The following is a 17,478-nucleotide window of genomic DNA, read 5'->3' as shown; positions in this document are numbered from 1 at the left end:
ATATGATAGTAAACTATTCTGAGGCGCAGAGGGAGGTTATTACCATGGCTTTAGCACGGCTGCCATTACGGTGCTCTATCATTTCAAGGAATTAATTCCTGCCAGGTACCCATTTATATCACCTGGGTTGAGTGTGGCAAATGTAGATCAACGTCTTGCCAAAGGACATTAGTGTGATCGACAGTCCGGCGACGTATCCACTCGACCACGACACCGGGAAGGGTTGGTGGGGGGGGGGGGGGGGCTTTGGGTCACACTATTGTAGATCATGCCTATAAGTATAAGTTAATCTGACCCAACCTCAAAGAATGAAAATCTTTGATATAGTTCAAAAAGTTTAGACATGCTTAAAAGTACCCATGGGAATAGTGCCTTTTTAAAATGATGTTGTGAGGATGAAATGCATAAAATGACTGTCTGTATATAGGAGGACTAAGAAATAACAGTAAAAAAATCATTTCAACCTAACTGAGGGAGGTATAGTCCATTGAATATGTATGCATATATTTTCGTCAACTTCCACAGCGCTGTTCGGAAGAGTACCCAATCAGGTGTGGACATGCGAGTAGGTATCCACACTGGTGCCGTGCTGGCCGGGGTGATGGGACAGAAACGATGGCAGTTTGATGTGTGGAGTACAGACGTTGTGTTGGCCAACAACATGGAATCCGGCGGTGTACCTGGGTGAGTTATCGAAAGGGAGTGTGGGTGTGTGTGAATATTGGCGGGTGTGCGTGCGCGTGTGTGTGTGCGTGTGCGTATGTCCGCTTCGGTGGGTATGCATGTAGATATTAGTTGATGTGTGTATATATCACAGAAAAAAAAGTGTGTATGGTAATGATAATCTCTTCTTAGGAATACATAGTAGTGACAACTGGAGTTGCAAATCGGGAGGGCAAACTGCATCACAGTTTTATTTAAACAAATTATTTTAAAAAAAAATTAAAAATCGCCAAAAATTAAAATTAAGATAAAAGATTAAAAAATGAATTAAAATACAAGAATGTTTAAAACGCAGATAGGGTTCAAGAATCAACAGGAAGGGGTGCAAAGGTTTGTACTTCCCCCTCTCTCCTATGATGACAAGTCTCTTATTATTCAAATGTCTTCAGTTAAAGATTTGCCAAATTCGCCGGATGTGCAGCTAATAAAACGCCTTGATAATCTAAAGTACAAATTTTAATGACAAACCTCAACAAAATAGTTAATTTATGATCTTTATATATATAAGCTTGCTATTTTTTAACGATTTAGAAGCTTATTTTCATCGTTGACGTATTGAATAGTTAATATGAGCATAACCCATAATCAATAACTTTTGTTTCCTATTCATCATGCCTTTCAATGAGTTATGGCTCATAGTTTTTTCTCGAGGTTTGCCAGTAGACAACTAAAAGGAACCTACATTAGTGAACACAAGTTGCATGGTGATATTGCTCATTCTTTCATTCATTCATTTTATTTCAAATTCTCGTAAAAATATCATGATGGATATGCTTATTGACTAAGTACGTGATGTACGTGATGTAGTCGATTCATTTTTTTCGTAAAACTCTAAAAACTTGTGTAATGATAGTAATAAACTTTACAAACTTTTATAAATATAAAAGAGTTTTCATGCCTTAAAGAGAAATGTAAAGACCATTTCACCTTTGAATCGCACTCATCCGTGCCTCACCTGACAATCGGCAATCGACAACCGGCAGCAAAACAACCGGTAGGCGATGTAAAAATATGGAACATATGTATTTTAAGTGCACCTTCAAAGCCTCTTGATACGCTGCAGTAAAAGGTTTTTTTAAAATGAAAATGACATAAATAATTATAATAGGTTTCACATTTTAGTCTGAACGAGCCTTGATAGTAGCACGTAGGTCATTAAAATTAAAATTTTCTTCATGAGTGCTAGCTCCCTTCAGAAACTGGAAATGTGATATTCGGGCAAAATGAGACGTAAACCTCCTGGCTAAATTGTGACTTTGATTTACAATTGGTATCCAATTATAATAACGGTATAAAATGACAATGTTTCAACTTTGTTGTGCCTCCTAGCTGCCACATGCAATTAAAATAAGTTGTAGCCTAAAAGGATCTATAGCATTTTTAGTTATTCATGCAATACTCAAATATTTATATATTTTTTCTATGGTCCCAGTTCGATAGGAGGAAAAACGAGGAGATATATTTAGCATGCGATTCTTCAGTTATTCCTATACTTGTTCAATATTACAGTTTATGGTATTTGCCCTAGGTCATGTTAACAATTTCCATGATTTCCAAACAACTAAGATATAGATTGTTGAAGGAGAGCAGCTGTTTTACAATTCAAAATTCTGGTTTGTTCAGATTCAACTGAGAATGTGAATGCTACCTCAAATCTATAATTATTTTCACACTTCTATGCCAGTCGTGTTCACATACGACTGCCTGAACGAAGAGTTTGACGCCTAGCTTGTTTAAGTATAGAATGTCAGAAACAACTGGTGATTTTAAAGACATCATTCTTGATTTGTTCAAAATCATTTAAAAGTGTGAATGTTTCATCAAATCTGTACCCATGTTCTCTTTTCTATACCAGTCGTGTTCACATATCACATAACACGTACGACTGTCTGAACGAGGAGTTTGACGCCTAGCTTATTGAAGTATAGAATGTTAGAAACAACCGATGATTTAAAAGACATAATTATTGATTCGTCCAAAATCATTTAAAAGTGTGAACGTCTCATCAAATCTGTATTTATTTTCTCTTTTCTATACCAGTCGTGTTCACATATCACAGACCACGTTCGACTGTCTGAATGGAGAGTTTGACGTAGAGCCTGGTGAAGGAGACACAAGGAGTGACAGCATCAAACAAGCGGGAATCAAAACATATCTGATCAAAATCGTTAAAAACCAAAATAAGGTAAGGATTCACTCAAGTCATTGCTAGACTTTCGTCTCTCGTAACTCATGATCCCACTTCTTAAATAGAGATTGCTATACAATGTTAGGTAATTTAAACATTAGTTCTTTCTTCACAATCAGAAGACAATAACCTGTTCCGGTAACATTTTGTTTAGCTCAATACCTTATATTCGAAGAATTTTTTCAGTTGTTTTTAATATTATTTCACATCTAACATTCATTTAAGATCAGCCCTAAGATTGAGAAGTTTTGGAATTGAACTTTATCATCCTGTACTGTACTTTCACCATTAGCTTGATTAGTGATCCCACTGGTGATTTCATGAAATGAATAATGAACTATTACTCATATATATCTTATTACTCATATATATCTTATTACTCATATATACCGGTGTGTTGGCTCAGTCAGTAGAGCGTCCGCCTCCCGGCCGCATTTTTATTTGTATTGTATTTTTTTGTATTTTATTTATTTAATCACGGTTAAAAAGCCTGCTATCAGCTAGAAGCTGCTTTTCAGCAAGGCCGTGAACAACAATTGAACACAACAAGTAAACGAATACAAAATTATATACAAAATAAATCATACAAATTATCATGACAACATAATAAGAATGAAAACAAACAAAATGAATTAAAAATTACTTGGATAACAGAAACGATGGAGGGGGTGTATTATTTATGAGAGGGATATAAGACGTGCGAATGTTCCCAGGCTATTTTGTAATCGGATGTTTGCCGGTAGGTTATTGAAAAGTTTTGAGGCTGAATAGAGAGGGCTCTTTCTGAGGTAATTTGTATGTGGTCGTGGCAGTTGAATTTGGCAATCGATATTAGGTAACAGGTAGTTGTGTGATTTAAGATGGATCCGTGAGCATAGTGAGGGTGGGGCTATGTTATTAACTAATTTGAATATAAGTAAAATTGACTGCTTATTCCATCTTTCGTCGAGTTGATCTACATTTAGCGTGTTATACAAAGTGGCTCTATTGAAACGATTATTTACCTCTAAAACGGACCTTAACGCTCTATTATGTAAAACTGTATTTACAATAATTATGTTACTCTCTGTAATTGAGAATTTTGAATTTTGATTTTTACATTTTCAAATAACCGGAGTTTTTCTTTAGAGCCTAGTGGCATGAATTGACATTTATCGAGATTGATCAGCAATTCATTATTTGAAAACCATGTAGAAATCAACTTTAAATCTCTGTTTATAGTTGTTTCTAACTCTGCTGACTCTTTTGATGCAAAATAAATAAATAAATAAATAATCTTTTCTAATGCTTTAGACAATACCGGGAGGACCGAGATCGGTCTGTAGTTCGACGGATTTGTTACGTCACCACTCAATCGGCGTTACACGGGCCTTTTTCCACGCAACAGGGATTTTACCAGTACACAGAGAAATATTGACAATATGCGTCAATGGCACAATAATGTAGTCTATAGCATATTTAATTACACCGGCTGGAATTTGGTCCGGGCCAGTGGCCTTGTTTCTTGCAATTTTATTTATATGTTTCTTAACATCTTGACAGGAAATCGGTTTAAAACTGAACGTGGTTGGTACTGTGGTCAGATATTGCTCTAAATCATCACCAAAGGTAAACTTTTGACCACGATTTGCTGCCATGTCAACAAAGTTATTATTTAAGCGTGTAGCAATTTCCTTAAATCCAAAAATATCTTCACCATTTACGGACAACTTTTGAATCACTTTCATATTCTTTTTATTTGGCAGCATACATCGTAAAGATTTCCACATTGCAGCACAATTTCCCTTGTTATTTAAAATACTTTCAGAGATATATGACCTTTTTGCCTTTCTTATCATTTCGGTCACACCATTTCTCAGTTTTCGATACGATTTCCAGTCTTCGTCTCATTTTGAAAATTTAGCACGGGTTTTCGTTTTATTTCTTTCTCCTATTTTATTTAATATGTCGTTATTTATCCATGGCGTTTCTTTTTGTCGCACTCTTTTTTTTCTAAGAGGTGCATGTTTATCCAGTACGGAACAAAATTGTCTACACCATATTTCATAGGCACTATTAGCATCAGTTTCTAAAAGGACGTTTTGCCAACATTCACTGCTCAAATCATTCGAAAAATCACTTAAATTCATTTTCTTCCGATTTCTTGAATAAACAAACTTATGACAAACAGTGGGAGATTTTTGCTTTCCCAAGGAGCAGATTATCATGTAGTGATCACTCATGCCTAATGGAACGACATCACAAAAAGTGATCTTTTTATGATTTGAGGAGTATAAAACATCTATCAGAGTGGCAGATGTTTGTTTTTCTCTCGTCGGTTTTTCAACAAGTTGTTTTAAATCGTATTCCTCTACCAAGCTGAACAATCGCTTTGTTTGGTAGGAGGGAGGCTGTTTAACAATATCGCAATTTAGATCTCCCAAGAGAATGAAATCTTTAGACAATGATTCTATAGGCTGAAGTACACTATCAAGCAAGTCAAACACTGCACTCTGTGGCCCGAATTCACAAAGGAGGTTTGTCGACAAACCTTGGTTTTCGTACGTCATATGACGCGTTTTACGCGTTTTTTTACAAACCTGGTTTGTAAAGAACAAAAGGAGGTTTGAGCTCAAACCTTGCTTTGTGAATTCGGACCTGTGAGTTTGGTGGTGTGTACCAATACACAATACGAAAGGGTTTCTGTTTATGGATACATATCTCAACACACATTAATTCCAAACCGTCAAGAGTCAATTCATGTTTTATGTTGAACAAAATATTTTCTTTCATGTCTATCAAAATTCCACCTCCATTTCGGTTTCTATCTGTTCTAATAGCTCTAAATCCTTCAACATCAATCTCACTATCAGACACAGAAGAAGAGTCTAACCTTGTTTCACATAGACACAAGATTTTGATGTTTTGCTTGCACAACATATTGCGCACTTCGTCAATATTTTTCAACAATGAACATAAGATGGGCAATAATGATAAAGAAAACGAATTAACTTTCGTGAAAATATCGTCGAAACTGTTATAATTATACATAGCAGGTTCACTTTGATGTGGTAAACCAAACTCGAAATCAATACCAATATCAATACATGCATTTGTTGGCAGTTCATCGAATCGACAATGGACACATGTCCAGTTAGTATCAGAGGTAAAAATTTCACGAGTCGCCCTTGAACATACCAAGTGGGCCCATCGTTTGCAAGATACGCATAATAGAGCAGCATTTTGATTGGTTTTAACTTCTTTAGAACAAGACAAACATGGATATTTCAGATTCCGGGTGGCTGCACGTAAAGGTGTTAAGTATACTGAATTTCCGGCAGACATTTAAGTACGATAGTCATACAAGAAACGAAACTATGACCTTGCACTTTCAAGATCTTGGATGCTCCTCACCGTGCGTTTAGCATTGTCGACAGTCAACACACGGATTTTTCCATCCTGAGTCCAGACTCTCTTTACCGAGTCACGTCTTACCAGTTCATTGACAAGTTGCTGCCTTTTCGATGGAGTCAAGCTCTCTCGTATGAATATCTTCTGAGCAGTTTTCATCAAGTACTTCCGGGCATTGTATACGTGTTGGCGATCGTTATATCTCACAAACTTGACAATGATTGACTTGGGGGTTGATCTCTGCGAGTCTGAAGAACTATCAACTAGAGGCCTGGGCTGAATCCTATGACTTCTGTCGATGATGTGTGGAGGCATACCGAGTTTCAGCTTGTTGTTGATGACATCCATGACGATGTTGTCGGTGTTCTCGTTTGCACTTTCGGTATTCCATATATCCGTAAACAGTTGCGACGGCTGTATTGTTCAGCTTCCTCATACACTATTTCAAGTTTTCTGACCATACTGTTTAGGTGGTTGATTTTCTTTTCCAGTGATTGTATCTCCTTTTCTTGACCCTCGAGATCAAGTTTCACCGCACTGTACACTTCTTGCGTCATCTTCTCTTTAAATTTATTGTAGACCTTGTTAACTATTGTCGATATAAATTCATCGGACGAGAGGGCCTTTGTTATCTCAACTTTGACCATGTCTATTATCTCATTGTTCTCTGCAAGTTACTCGCTTCGATGACATACCAAAAGATCAATTGGGCAAAAAGAAATTCAATTTTCGGTTTAACTTAATAGAATTTGGAGTGGACTTTAAAACATTATTTTTATTATCAGTGGTCATGATAATTGAAAGCCTCTAAATCTTTCGTGATCTGCTCATGCAATCACAATGATCTCACTTATGAGGAAACTATCCTCACTTTACATTTATCAAATGTGAATAGATTACTGTAAAGATACCTTGAATTGAACTATATTATCCTCCATGTTTTTTATAACCAGCCTTTGAGTACGGGAGGACTAGATCTGAATGGTCACCTGGATTCAGTGGAAGACACAGATGGTCCTGCAATGGAAAGTGTGCCTGAAAACTTTGATAAGATCAAGAAAGACGAGGTATAAAGTTCAAGAAACCTATATATTTTTCGAAAATGTACATTAATAAATTGTTGATTTCTTGCTTTGAAAGGAAACATTTATCTTCAATCAATAGTTTTTCTTTTTATTATACTGTTTTGGCAATGCACCGTCGATTTAGTCATATTGAGTCATATAAGTCAAGGTCTTATCATCTTTTCTTACTGTCTGTATTGCTTTGATATTCCGCCATGTAGCGCCCAAACTGTTATGAGACGAATATTGTCAGAAAATCTTAACTTTTCTTCCTGTAATAATGTCAAGAGTGCCAATAACGATAGATGACTATGAGAATAAATATATCTCCTTCACGTTTGTAGAAAATAAACTTACTTTATGTTTTCCCCTTTGTCAAGATGGAAAAGGAAAACCAGTTCAAGGATAAGAACAAAACAGTTTCTTTTGAACCGGAAGTAGAGGAGCGGGAGGAACAAAAGGATGAAAACCAGAAACTTGATGAAGCAATTGCAGAGAGGGAAAGCAATACGTAAGTATGATCAGTAGCATTTAAAACCGGCCTCCCCTTTTTCCTCTCTAAGATTTCTTTGTTTTTAAATAATCAGGATATGGACGTTTTCAAGCATCTTTGAACAATCTTGAAATAGAGATATCAAACATTTCTTACCAACATAATCAAAAGTTTTTTTTCTCCAATGAGTAGTGATAGTCTAGGTCTATTTTCTTGTTTTTCAACTTTCAAGTAAATGTAAATGTTTTTAGATTTGTTTTCCCCACCCAACCCAGAATGAACACGTGACTGTAATGGGATTCCTCAGTTAATGACACATGTATTAAAGTTACGGTGTATTTGGCTTTGAAACTCATTAACAGAGTGTGTTTCATCATGTCCTATGATTCAGGTAATAGCAGATGCTAACGATTCAAACATTATGACGAAACCTGATTCGGCTCTTTCCCGTCATAATAAGAACATAGATGTAAGAGATGCAATTTGCTTGATCAGAAAGGTCATAAACACATAAGTTTCAAACACCTTATGTTGTCATGTAATAGCCCCATCCAGATGATTTTAATTGAGGTTAATGATTTTTTTTTCTCCAGGAAACTCGGTGAGAAGATGTACTTCTTGTTACTGCGTTTCAAGGATAAAGCAATGGAATCTCGTTTCCAACAAGGAAAAGATCGGATGAGCGCTGCCGGTATATCTAGTGCCCTCGTCGTTGTATTCTTTGTATTCTTAGTACAACTTCTAATGTTACCAAGGTAAGTCTTTGAATAATAATATTATTCTGGATTTATAACAAGCTAAATACGAAATAAGTGCTTTACAGATATTATTGCCCCTGTCATCGTATTCACTCACGCACAGTGTGCACCATCTTTAATTCCTGGGGCCTGGGGAGTATTCCAATCCTATGGTCACTGTGAGGGCATATGGCAGTTACTAACGCAAAGGCATTCATCATCCTACCAGGTCCCCATTTCTCACCTGGGTATGGAGTGGCAAATGTAGATCAATACCTTGCCAAAGGACGTTATTAATCATTTCCTCTCTTCTTTGGTCATTAGCATTTTCTTTCTGATTCATATTGTTTTGCATGAATTGATTAGAACTTGACTAAAGGAGCATTTTATTTTGTAAACCTGGAGTGAAATAAATGAAGACCCGATTCCAAATGATTTGTTTAGCCCTACCATAATTATGGCAAATTAAATCAAGTTTTTGCCCTTATCGTTGTAACAAAATATAGGCGTGTTATATTTGCATGATGCCTCAAGAAAAGAATTATTCCCCTGTTCGTCTATTACCCTCCCCTCCATAAAGTCATACCAATGTACCAATATTGAAAGCTAGTTTCTTGCAAGTGGATTTAAAACAAAATTCTAAACTTGATATTCTTTTTGGATAGGTTTTCTTATTCGTGTCATGTAAGTCTATATTCGTAAGGGTTAAGCATTCTTTGAAGTCTCTTCAAGAACATAGATTTCCTCCTGCATTGGTGATGTTTAAGGGAACTAATGATTGTGAAAAGGTATACTTAACGAGGAAATTTATTCAGTTTTTTTTTTCAAATCCATTTCTCCCCGATTTTTCCAGAACTGCAATAAGCATCGCAACTTTCTGTGTGTGTTTCGTCGTTCTCTCCATCATAACCTATGTCTCTCTTGCACCGAGCTTCAAGAAAAGCTATCCATCCATTCTCATCAAATTGGCAACGTTTGTTGAGCGCACGCCATGGGCAAGGATCATGTGCGCAACCTTCATCATTGCCTTGGTGTCTGTAACGGATATTGCAGACGTGGTAAGTAGATCGCCCTCACATGTCTCAGTTTAAAAGAATAGATTACCAAAGCTGTGATGTCATCAAAAATCTATTTTTAGAATTTCTCAATTTTTTTTTCATTTTCGGAAAGAGCATAAAAAATAATGTCCAAATGTCCAAAAGTTTTGGCTGAGATATGACCATCTGAATAAATATATTTCCTATAGGAACTCAGTGTTATATGCTATGGCTCCTCTATTACTGGTCTTTGAGATTACTGAAATTCCATCACCTGCAATTCGGTATTGACTTATTAATGATACCAGTAAAGTACAGTTAAACCTGTCTTAGTGGCCACCTCTCTATAAAGGCCATCTGTCTACAGTGGCCACTTTTTCTGTTTCCTTTGGGTGGCCTCATATATTATACTTCCATATTTCTTCACATGAATGAGATATCATCTTACTATCTTCAACATACATCATAAACATACTCCTCTTCTTGTTTTCTATCAGCCTACGTTACCAATCTCTCAATGCTATTAATTTCCCATTTTAAATCCATCATGAATACTATGCATTATATTCTGGGTCATTTTTTACACTCACCCCATGATACTAAACAGACTCTTCTACTTTTCTCATTGGCCTATTATCTCACCCTCGTTTAGAATGACCTGTAATTTGATTCTTCATTAAAAAAAATCTCTACCCATTACCTAAATTATTACATTCTTCAGCCTTGATTTGTTTTCTCTCTGCTTATCAAATAATTTATACTTGTATTTTATGTATTTTAATGCAATCTTTGTCTTTTAATCTTGTGCAGTTAATGTGCAACGAGTTTTCCCAATAATTTCTGATTGTCTTCCGTTCTTTTGTTGACAAGATCTCACTTCTGTGGAATGGGTCCATCGTCATCTTCGCCTGAAACATCCTGCCTGCTTGTGCTAAATATTGTCTTAACAAACAAAGATGTTTGTCATACAACAAACAACTTTTTTCTATTAATTTAATTCTGAAATGAAAATCTCTTGATTCGACCGTTGAATGTTGGTTCTTTGTGGTATCGATAATATTATTTTATTACTATGCCAAGAGATTCTTCATTATTGAATGAAAGAAATGGAAGAGGTCATATGTTGTAAGTGATACATTACATGGAATCATACTCTCCATGTTTTTGTTTTTGTTTTTTTTCTTTCTGCAGTTGACATGCGTTGATGAGTCATCTGATAATGTCACCAATCTCAGTCCAAGAGATCTTCGTTGTTTGAATCCACACTACTTCAATTATATGCTACTACTTGTCATGGCAAGTAATACTAAAACAATAGACTCTCGCAAAAGCCTTTCTTATAACGTATTTGTTCATATCAAACGTACTAAAATTTTAGCCGATTCTTAGTTTATCGTGAGTAAATATACATTTTGTGGCTCATTAGAATATATATTTCTTTTGGAAAAATATTGTAGAAGGATTGACTGACAGAGTCTTTTTATAAAGAATATTATGAATTAAATAACTCAAATGCTGTTCTTTTGTTCAAATTTGAAAAATAATTATTTCAAAATTTGAAGAAAAAAATAGCTCAAATGTTATTTGAGGGGGAAAAGATGCTTCATGATATTGACCTACGGCATGCAAGGAGTTAATAATCACTGAGGGTTTTATTTTTTTACTGAGAAAGTGGCTATCAATTATATAATTGATCTATTGATGATGGTATGCATAACTGCATCATTTGACGTCTAACATTTTGAATTCATCACATTGTAAAGTTGGTATAAAGATGGACAACGGTATCCTTTTCAAATGTTCAGCTGTAATTCAATAGCTTTCATTTTTTTTCTCTACCTCTCTTTGCAGGCTGTAATAACCACCATGTTCCAGATCACTCACATTGTTAAGTTTCTCCTCACCATCATCATTACTGCATTCTATTGCATCCTCATGAATGTCATCAAACCCATCCTCTACAACCGCCCTGATGACTTCCTTGAGGATAGCATGCCATCCACGTAAGACAATGTTTAGCACACACACACTATTAATGGCAAAGATGATCTTGATGAAGGTGTTGTGTGAAGGATGACGATGGGGATGATGTGTGTTTGAAAAGTGACAATGATGAGGCATGGTAATGAAGATGATGGTGATGTGGATGATGATTATGATATAGATGATAAGGAGGAGGAATATGTTGATGATAAGATGATGATTGTATGATAATGATGGCATGGTAATGGTGATGGTTGTGAATTGTTGATAATGATGCTTATGATCATGGTAATACTGATGGTGATGATGAAGATGATGATTACGATGATGATGATAATGATGATGCAATGACAATGATGTGATGACAATGATGATGTTGATGATCAAAATTAGGATGATTATGGCGATGGTGATATTGATGATGGTAGTGATATTGACGATGCTGTTAATGATAAAAAAGAAAATAATGTTAATGAATGCTGATGATGATATGGTGATAATAGTGTGATAACGATGATAAATATGATAGTCATAGTGACGGTACTGATGAGGGCAATGTTCATGAATGATTTTCTATTAGATAATCCATATTTTTTGATCGATGAAACACCTAATCACTATGGCAGTTAACCATATGATGCCTTGATTGGTTTATAATCTGAAACTATTGTTGCCATTTTAGCAGGTTATTTAAATGAAATTCTTGGTGTTTAATTTCTTCACAGAGATCACAATGAAGTAGCTAGTCGGATAGCTAACACCGTCCAGCTTGTTGTTGTCGCAGCTGCTCTCATCTATTTTAATTCTCACGTAAGTACTCAAAGAATTGAAATTGGTCTAAAATTGTTAATTAAGGGTTGAAAATGTGAAACGTCTCATTGAAAGTTTCTGTATTAATCTATCTTTACTCTCTATTTCGCCAGCTTGAGGTAACGTCACGGCTGCTGTTTTACTGGAAGACAGAAGCGAAAGAACAGAAGGAAGAGGTGGGGAGAATGCGAGTCAAGAACGAGAACTTGGTCCTGAACATCATGCCTGAGCATGTGGCTAAACATTTCTTAGGCAGTAAGAAGAGTGAGGAGGTAAGGAGTCTAGCTGCAAAGTTAAGGAACTTAAGATGTAATGGTAGTTTATCGAAGTTTCAGTGATATTGTAATCATGCTCCGTCTTGTGAAGGCCGTTTACTTTTTTTCAAAAAGTGCTGAGCAACATTACCGAATTTGGCCTAGGGGTATTTTTCCGATGACTGCTTTGTCTGGAGGAATATATAATAATAGGTAGATACATATGATTTATTGTGGTAAATTAGTTAAATCAGAACTGATTTTATTATTTACTATATAAATCTATAAGGGAGTCATGTATATCGGCTCAGGGCACCTGCTATTGATTTGATTCCACTGGTATGCAATTGGTGGCAGTGGTTGCAAACCATGACTCAGTGACTGACTGAAGGGACTCATTGTGATCTATGTTACTTCGCTGGTTTGTGTTTGTTTGGTTTCAATTGGTCTGGTGGCACCGGTGGGATATCCAATGGTATTTCAATGTATGGTGCCTTAAACCTTAATAGGAGAATTGAAACACATACTTGTCAGGCGGAACATACAGGTGTCGGAACGTCATTATTGTTGGAAAGTGGGATTGGCGGACACTGGGCTTTTACCATAGGGGCGTCGGAATAATCGAACATTGAGTTATCGGCAAATAGGGGCATCAGAACATTATGGTTGTCAGAACATTCTTAGGTGCATCGAAACATATACAAAGATGAAACCAAACAACCATGCTACACTGTACTAAAATTAGTACTTTCATTTTGTGTTCTTTATTATTCCCAGGAACTGTATGCTCAGAGCTACACAGAGTCTGGTGTTATGTTCGCATCTATGCCAAACTTTTCTGACTTCTACTCCGAGGATGCAATCAACAACCAGGGCACTGAATGCCTTCGATTCCTCAACGAAATCATCAGTGATTTCGATGATGTAAGAACCTTTGATCTCATTGCCTGTTGGAATTCATGAAATTAGTTTGATGTGGTTTTGATCTATTTATATATAATCTTTTAATTATATATTTCTCTATTATAACTTGTTTTCTATAATTATAGATTTTTTTCTTAGTGTTATTATCAAATGCCTTGTTTATCTATTAAAGAGTATTAATCAGAGGGGTATTGATCTTTTGATTCAAACGTGTTTGTGTTTCTACTTTCGTTTCTTGTTTTTTTACGATAAAACGTATTTTGAAATTCAACATTTCTGTTGACATTCTAGCCACATGGTAACCCAAACGATACTGAAATGATATAAATGTTAGCCACATGTTTTGTTAGTTGAATTTGTAGGCTCTTTACTAAAGATATGAAAGTAGTAGGCTTATAAGGAAAGTCCTGTGATCTGAGCTTTTTGAAGCATTCATAATTACAAATAAAAAACCTCCTGACGTTTTTTCCCTTTCTTTTTCCCCCTCAGCTTCTCAATGAGCCACGGTTCAAGTCCATTCTCAAGATCAAGACCATCAACAGTACTTACATGGCAGCATCTGGAGTGTTTCCTAACCCGGAAGAGATTCACTACCGTGATGACATGGAGAGATGGCAGCATCTAGCTGACCTGGTCGATCTAGCCTTCTCAATGCGCAATACACTGGATACCATCAACGCACAGAGCTTTAATAACTTCATGCTCAAAATAGGTTAGCAGTTGTTCATTATATGAATTAAAGAATAGAATATATTTTGCAGTCATGTATTTTCATGAACAAAATACACTGCTACTTTTTTATTGTTCTTATAACAGTTATTTTCATCTCCTTAACTCTGTGTTGAAAAGGGAAGGGGCGAAAATGTTGCTATTTTTCTAGAGTCGGGTAAATATTATAAGATATTTATATAGCAGACATACAAATATCCTGTCAATGTGAGGATATTTTGAGTAGATAAAAGTGAAGTTCTATCCATCTGTTGGCTTGTCTTGCATACAGATTAAACCTTTACTATTTAGAAAAATGCAATTTTACCCACGTTTTTTCCCCCGTTTGAACAAATCACTTAACTAGGGTTAACAATACCAGGGAATTGATAAGGTGTACTCGATTGATTGTATAGGCAATACCAAAATAAGAGGTCTTAGCATTTCCCAAATTGTATGTTCTTTCACACGCACTTTGAGGTATCGTAATTGTTTCACACACACAACAAAAATTGCTTTAGATATTCTAAAAGTTTCTGTCACACCCCACATATCTTCTCTAGGTCCCCGAGTAGAAACTACTTTGAAATTGGTAAGGATAATAATAATGATAATACTCAGTTTTTATATAGCGCTTATTACAATCACTAAGCGCTTCCAAACTTGGAGGTTACTGCACCGGCTTTATCTGTGCTGCCATTACAGCGCTCTAGCATTTCAAAGAATCAATTCCTGCCAGGCACCCATTTACATCACCTGGGTTGAGTGTGGCAAATGTATATCAATGATGTGTCTGTCTGTCTTCCTCTGATCTAGGTATCAACCACGGGCCTATCCTAGCTGGAGTGATCGGGGCAACCAAACCTCACTATGATATCTGGGGAAATACTGTCAATGTATCGAGTAGGATGGAGAGTACGGGACAACCAGGAAAAATTCAGGTAACTTTATTTTAAACAGTGAAATAATGCCATGAAAACCAGGCTTAAACCTCAGCATTTACAATCATACTATATTCAACATTTTGTATTACTACAAAGTCTTTTTTTTTCATTTAGAAATTGTGATCATGGTGATATCTGTGTAAGATAATATGAAACAGATTTTGGTAAATGAATGTTTTCAAAGATGTTTCTTGTGTGTGAAGGAATTTAAAAAAACTTGGCTGTGCAAATAATTTCTGGTTTTCCATTTCTCTCAATATCTCACCAGGTTGTGGAAGCATGTATGAACATTCTGAAGAGATACGGCTTCAAATTTGAAAAGCGTGGACTCGTAAAGGTCAAAGGTAAAGGTGAACTGATGACGTATTACTTGATAGGGAAAGACGAAACAGTCAGGAATGATATGGACAATTCCATTCCAAATATGGTGGTTGCCTCTTAATTCTCCCTTCTAGTGTCACGGAAGGGAAGAATAAAATGAGGCTTGGACGATTCAATTGTACTAAGAGGAGTGTTGCAAATGCAAGCAAGTGCTGCTGAGATGAGAGGAACTGTAATGAAAGATATAGTTGGCTGTGTCACCTTTTTTGCAATGCCTGTGAGCGTTAGCTGAGGATTCAACAATAAATTGTGGTACAGCTTTTCTTGGAAACTATTTATTTACTACATATAGATGCTCAAGTATATCAAAAACATTCCGTGTATGTCATACTATGTATAAAAGACCCTTAGAGGAGTGATATTGAAAATAAATTTGATATGATCATTTTTGTTTCATGATATTGAGTTGTGAATCTGTGTTTTTCTGACAATTGACAATAATTGTACATGAAAATGTAAACTTTTTGTGTGTGCCTATAGCATTTCTTAAGATTTATCAATATCGCTTCTATTTGTATGTTGTTATTTTGAACTTTAAGTTTATTGAATTGATATATATTATTACATATTACTATTGTTCAATCTGTTTCATTCTTCCCAATTTGTTGAACTATTCCAGTTGGATTAGGTGTGCGTTAGAACTTGTAAAAAATACACAAATACAAAACAGATACTATAGAAAAATGTGCTGCCGAAGAGGTTATATATTTTCTTGTTATTCTCTTCCCCAATAAATGAGTATGGCTACGTTATGTCTTTCAGTAGTTTCATGGCAGTCAGTCATTATATGCACCTGCACATTTTTGCCAACATTCACTGTTTTTCCGACCATTGTGTAGTGCTTCAGTACTTGTATTCTGTCTTTGTTTCTTTATAATTGACATTTTATCAGAGAACAAATCATGTAAGGGCATTATAGTAATCAGGGGGAAGGGGGGAGGGGGCAATCTGTATGTATTTCATCATTCCATTTACAGATGTGAGCATTATTAATCCTTTCATTGCCACAGATTTGGTTTGGCTGCCCCTCCCCCTGAAAAAGTAAACATATACCCATGTTAATGAGTAAAATACAAATTGTAATTGTTTTAATCCTATTGAATGATTGTTATTTTGGGAATGGGGTAAAAATCTGCCAAAATAATAGAAGGCCTGAATGGCAGCTCTACAAAGTCATAATGTAACATTACAATATTTCAAAAAAGGATGTATGTACAAAAACAAAGAAACAAGATATTTTCAACAGCTTTTACGAAATGATTATCTCAATCATGTAAGCTTGTTTCTTTCTTGTGGTTTATAAATTTGGGAAATATACAGCGAAAATGAACTTTAACCTTGATTACTTGCTCTTTCTCATTGTTATGCAAATGAGACATTCATGCATACATATGTACATTTATAATTCCGTACTATGCATAACTATATAGAGTTAGATATATGTAAATATTATATAATAATAGAATATATCATAAAGCTGGATAAGGCAATGCAAGCATTTGTAAATAGTTCAGAATTTATGGTAATTAGTGTCATGGTTGATTTAATGACGCCTTAATAATATGTACAGAATCGCGCAGTTGTATCAATTCGGCAGTTGTGCCTAATTTGAATATTTCACATGGCACAAAATTATCTTTCTGCCCACGTTTCGACGCACGTTTGTAGATTGTTGAAAAAAAAAAGTTAATTATTATTAGGACAAAACAATGAGTTTATTCATTGAATATGTATGCATGTATTAAAATATCCACTATTTATAAAATTGGATGAAATAAATTACTCTATTATCATCGTCATGATTATAAGCAGATTAAAATAATTTGCATTTTGATTCCTGTA

At 35.5% G+C, this 17,478-nt stretch overlaps 1 protein-coding gene across 2 annotated transcripts in view; it reads left to right on the top strand.

Annotated features, from left to right (window-relative positions):
- LOC582454 (adenylate cyclase type 3) overlaps positions 1 to 16,432 on the top strand; it is a 59,761-nt gene extending 43,329 nt beyond the window's left edge. For both annotated transcript variants that reach the window (XM_030988043.1, XM_030988049.1), the window contains exons 7-20: positions 526 to 684; positions 2,764 to 2,908; positions 7,255 to 7,368; positions 7,746 to 7,876; positions 8,452 to 8,613; positions 9,449 to 9,653; positions 10,824 to 10,928; positions 11,484 to 11,635; positions 12,341 to 12,425; positions 12,539 to 12,697; positions 13,457 to 13,603; positions 14,093 to 14,315; positions 15,128 to 15,252; positions 15,524 to 16,432. In XM_030988043.1, coding sequence (XP_030843903.1) covers positions 526 to 684; positions 2,764 to 2,908; positions 7,255 to 7,368; positions 7,746 to 7,876; positions 8,452 to 8,613; positions 9,449 to 9,653; positions 10,824 to 10,928; positions 11,484 to 11,635; positions 12,341 to 12,425; positions 12,539 to 12,697; positions 13,457 to 13,603; positions 14,093 to 14,315; positions 15,128 to 15,252; positions 15,524 to 15,697 — 2,086 coding nt within the window. In that variant the 3' untranslated portion in view covers positions 15,698 to 16,432. The remainder of the gene's footprint in view (positions 1 to 525; positions 685 to 2,763; positions 2,909 to 7,254; positions 7,369 to 7,745; positions 7,877 to 8,451; positions 8,614 to 9,448; positions 9,654 to 10,823; positions 10,929 to 11,483; positions 11,636 to 12,340; positions 12,426 to 12,538; positions 12,698 to 13,456; positions 13,604 to 14,092; positions 14,316 to 15,127; positions 15,253 to 15,523) is intronic.
- Positions 16,433 to 17,478: the final 1,046 nt, after the last annotated feature.

This window comes from Strongylocentrotus purpuratus, unplaced genomic scaffold, assembly GCF_000002235.5.
Source record: "Strongylocentrotus purpuratus isolate Spur 01 unplaced genomic scaffold, Spur_5.0 spur5_contig_839, whole genome shotgun sequence".
NCBI classification, from domain to species: domain Eukaryota; kingdom Metazoa; phylum Echinodermata; class Echinoidea; order Camarodonta; family Strongylocentrotidae; genus Strongylocentrotus; species Strongylocentrotus purpuratus.
This window is presented reverse-complemented; position numbering and strand designations above follow the sequence as displayed.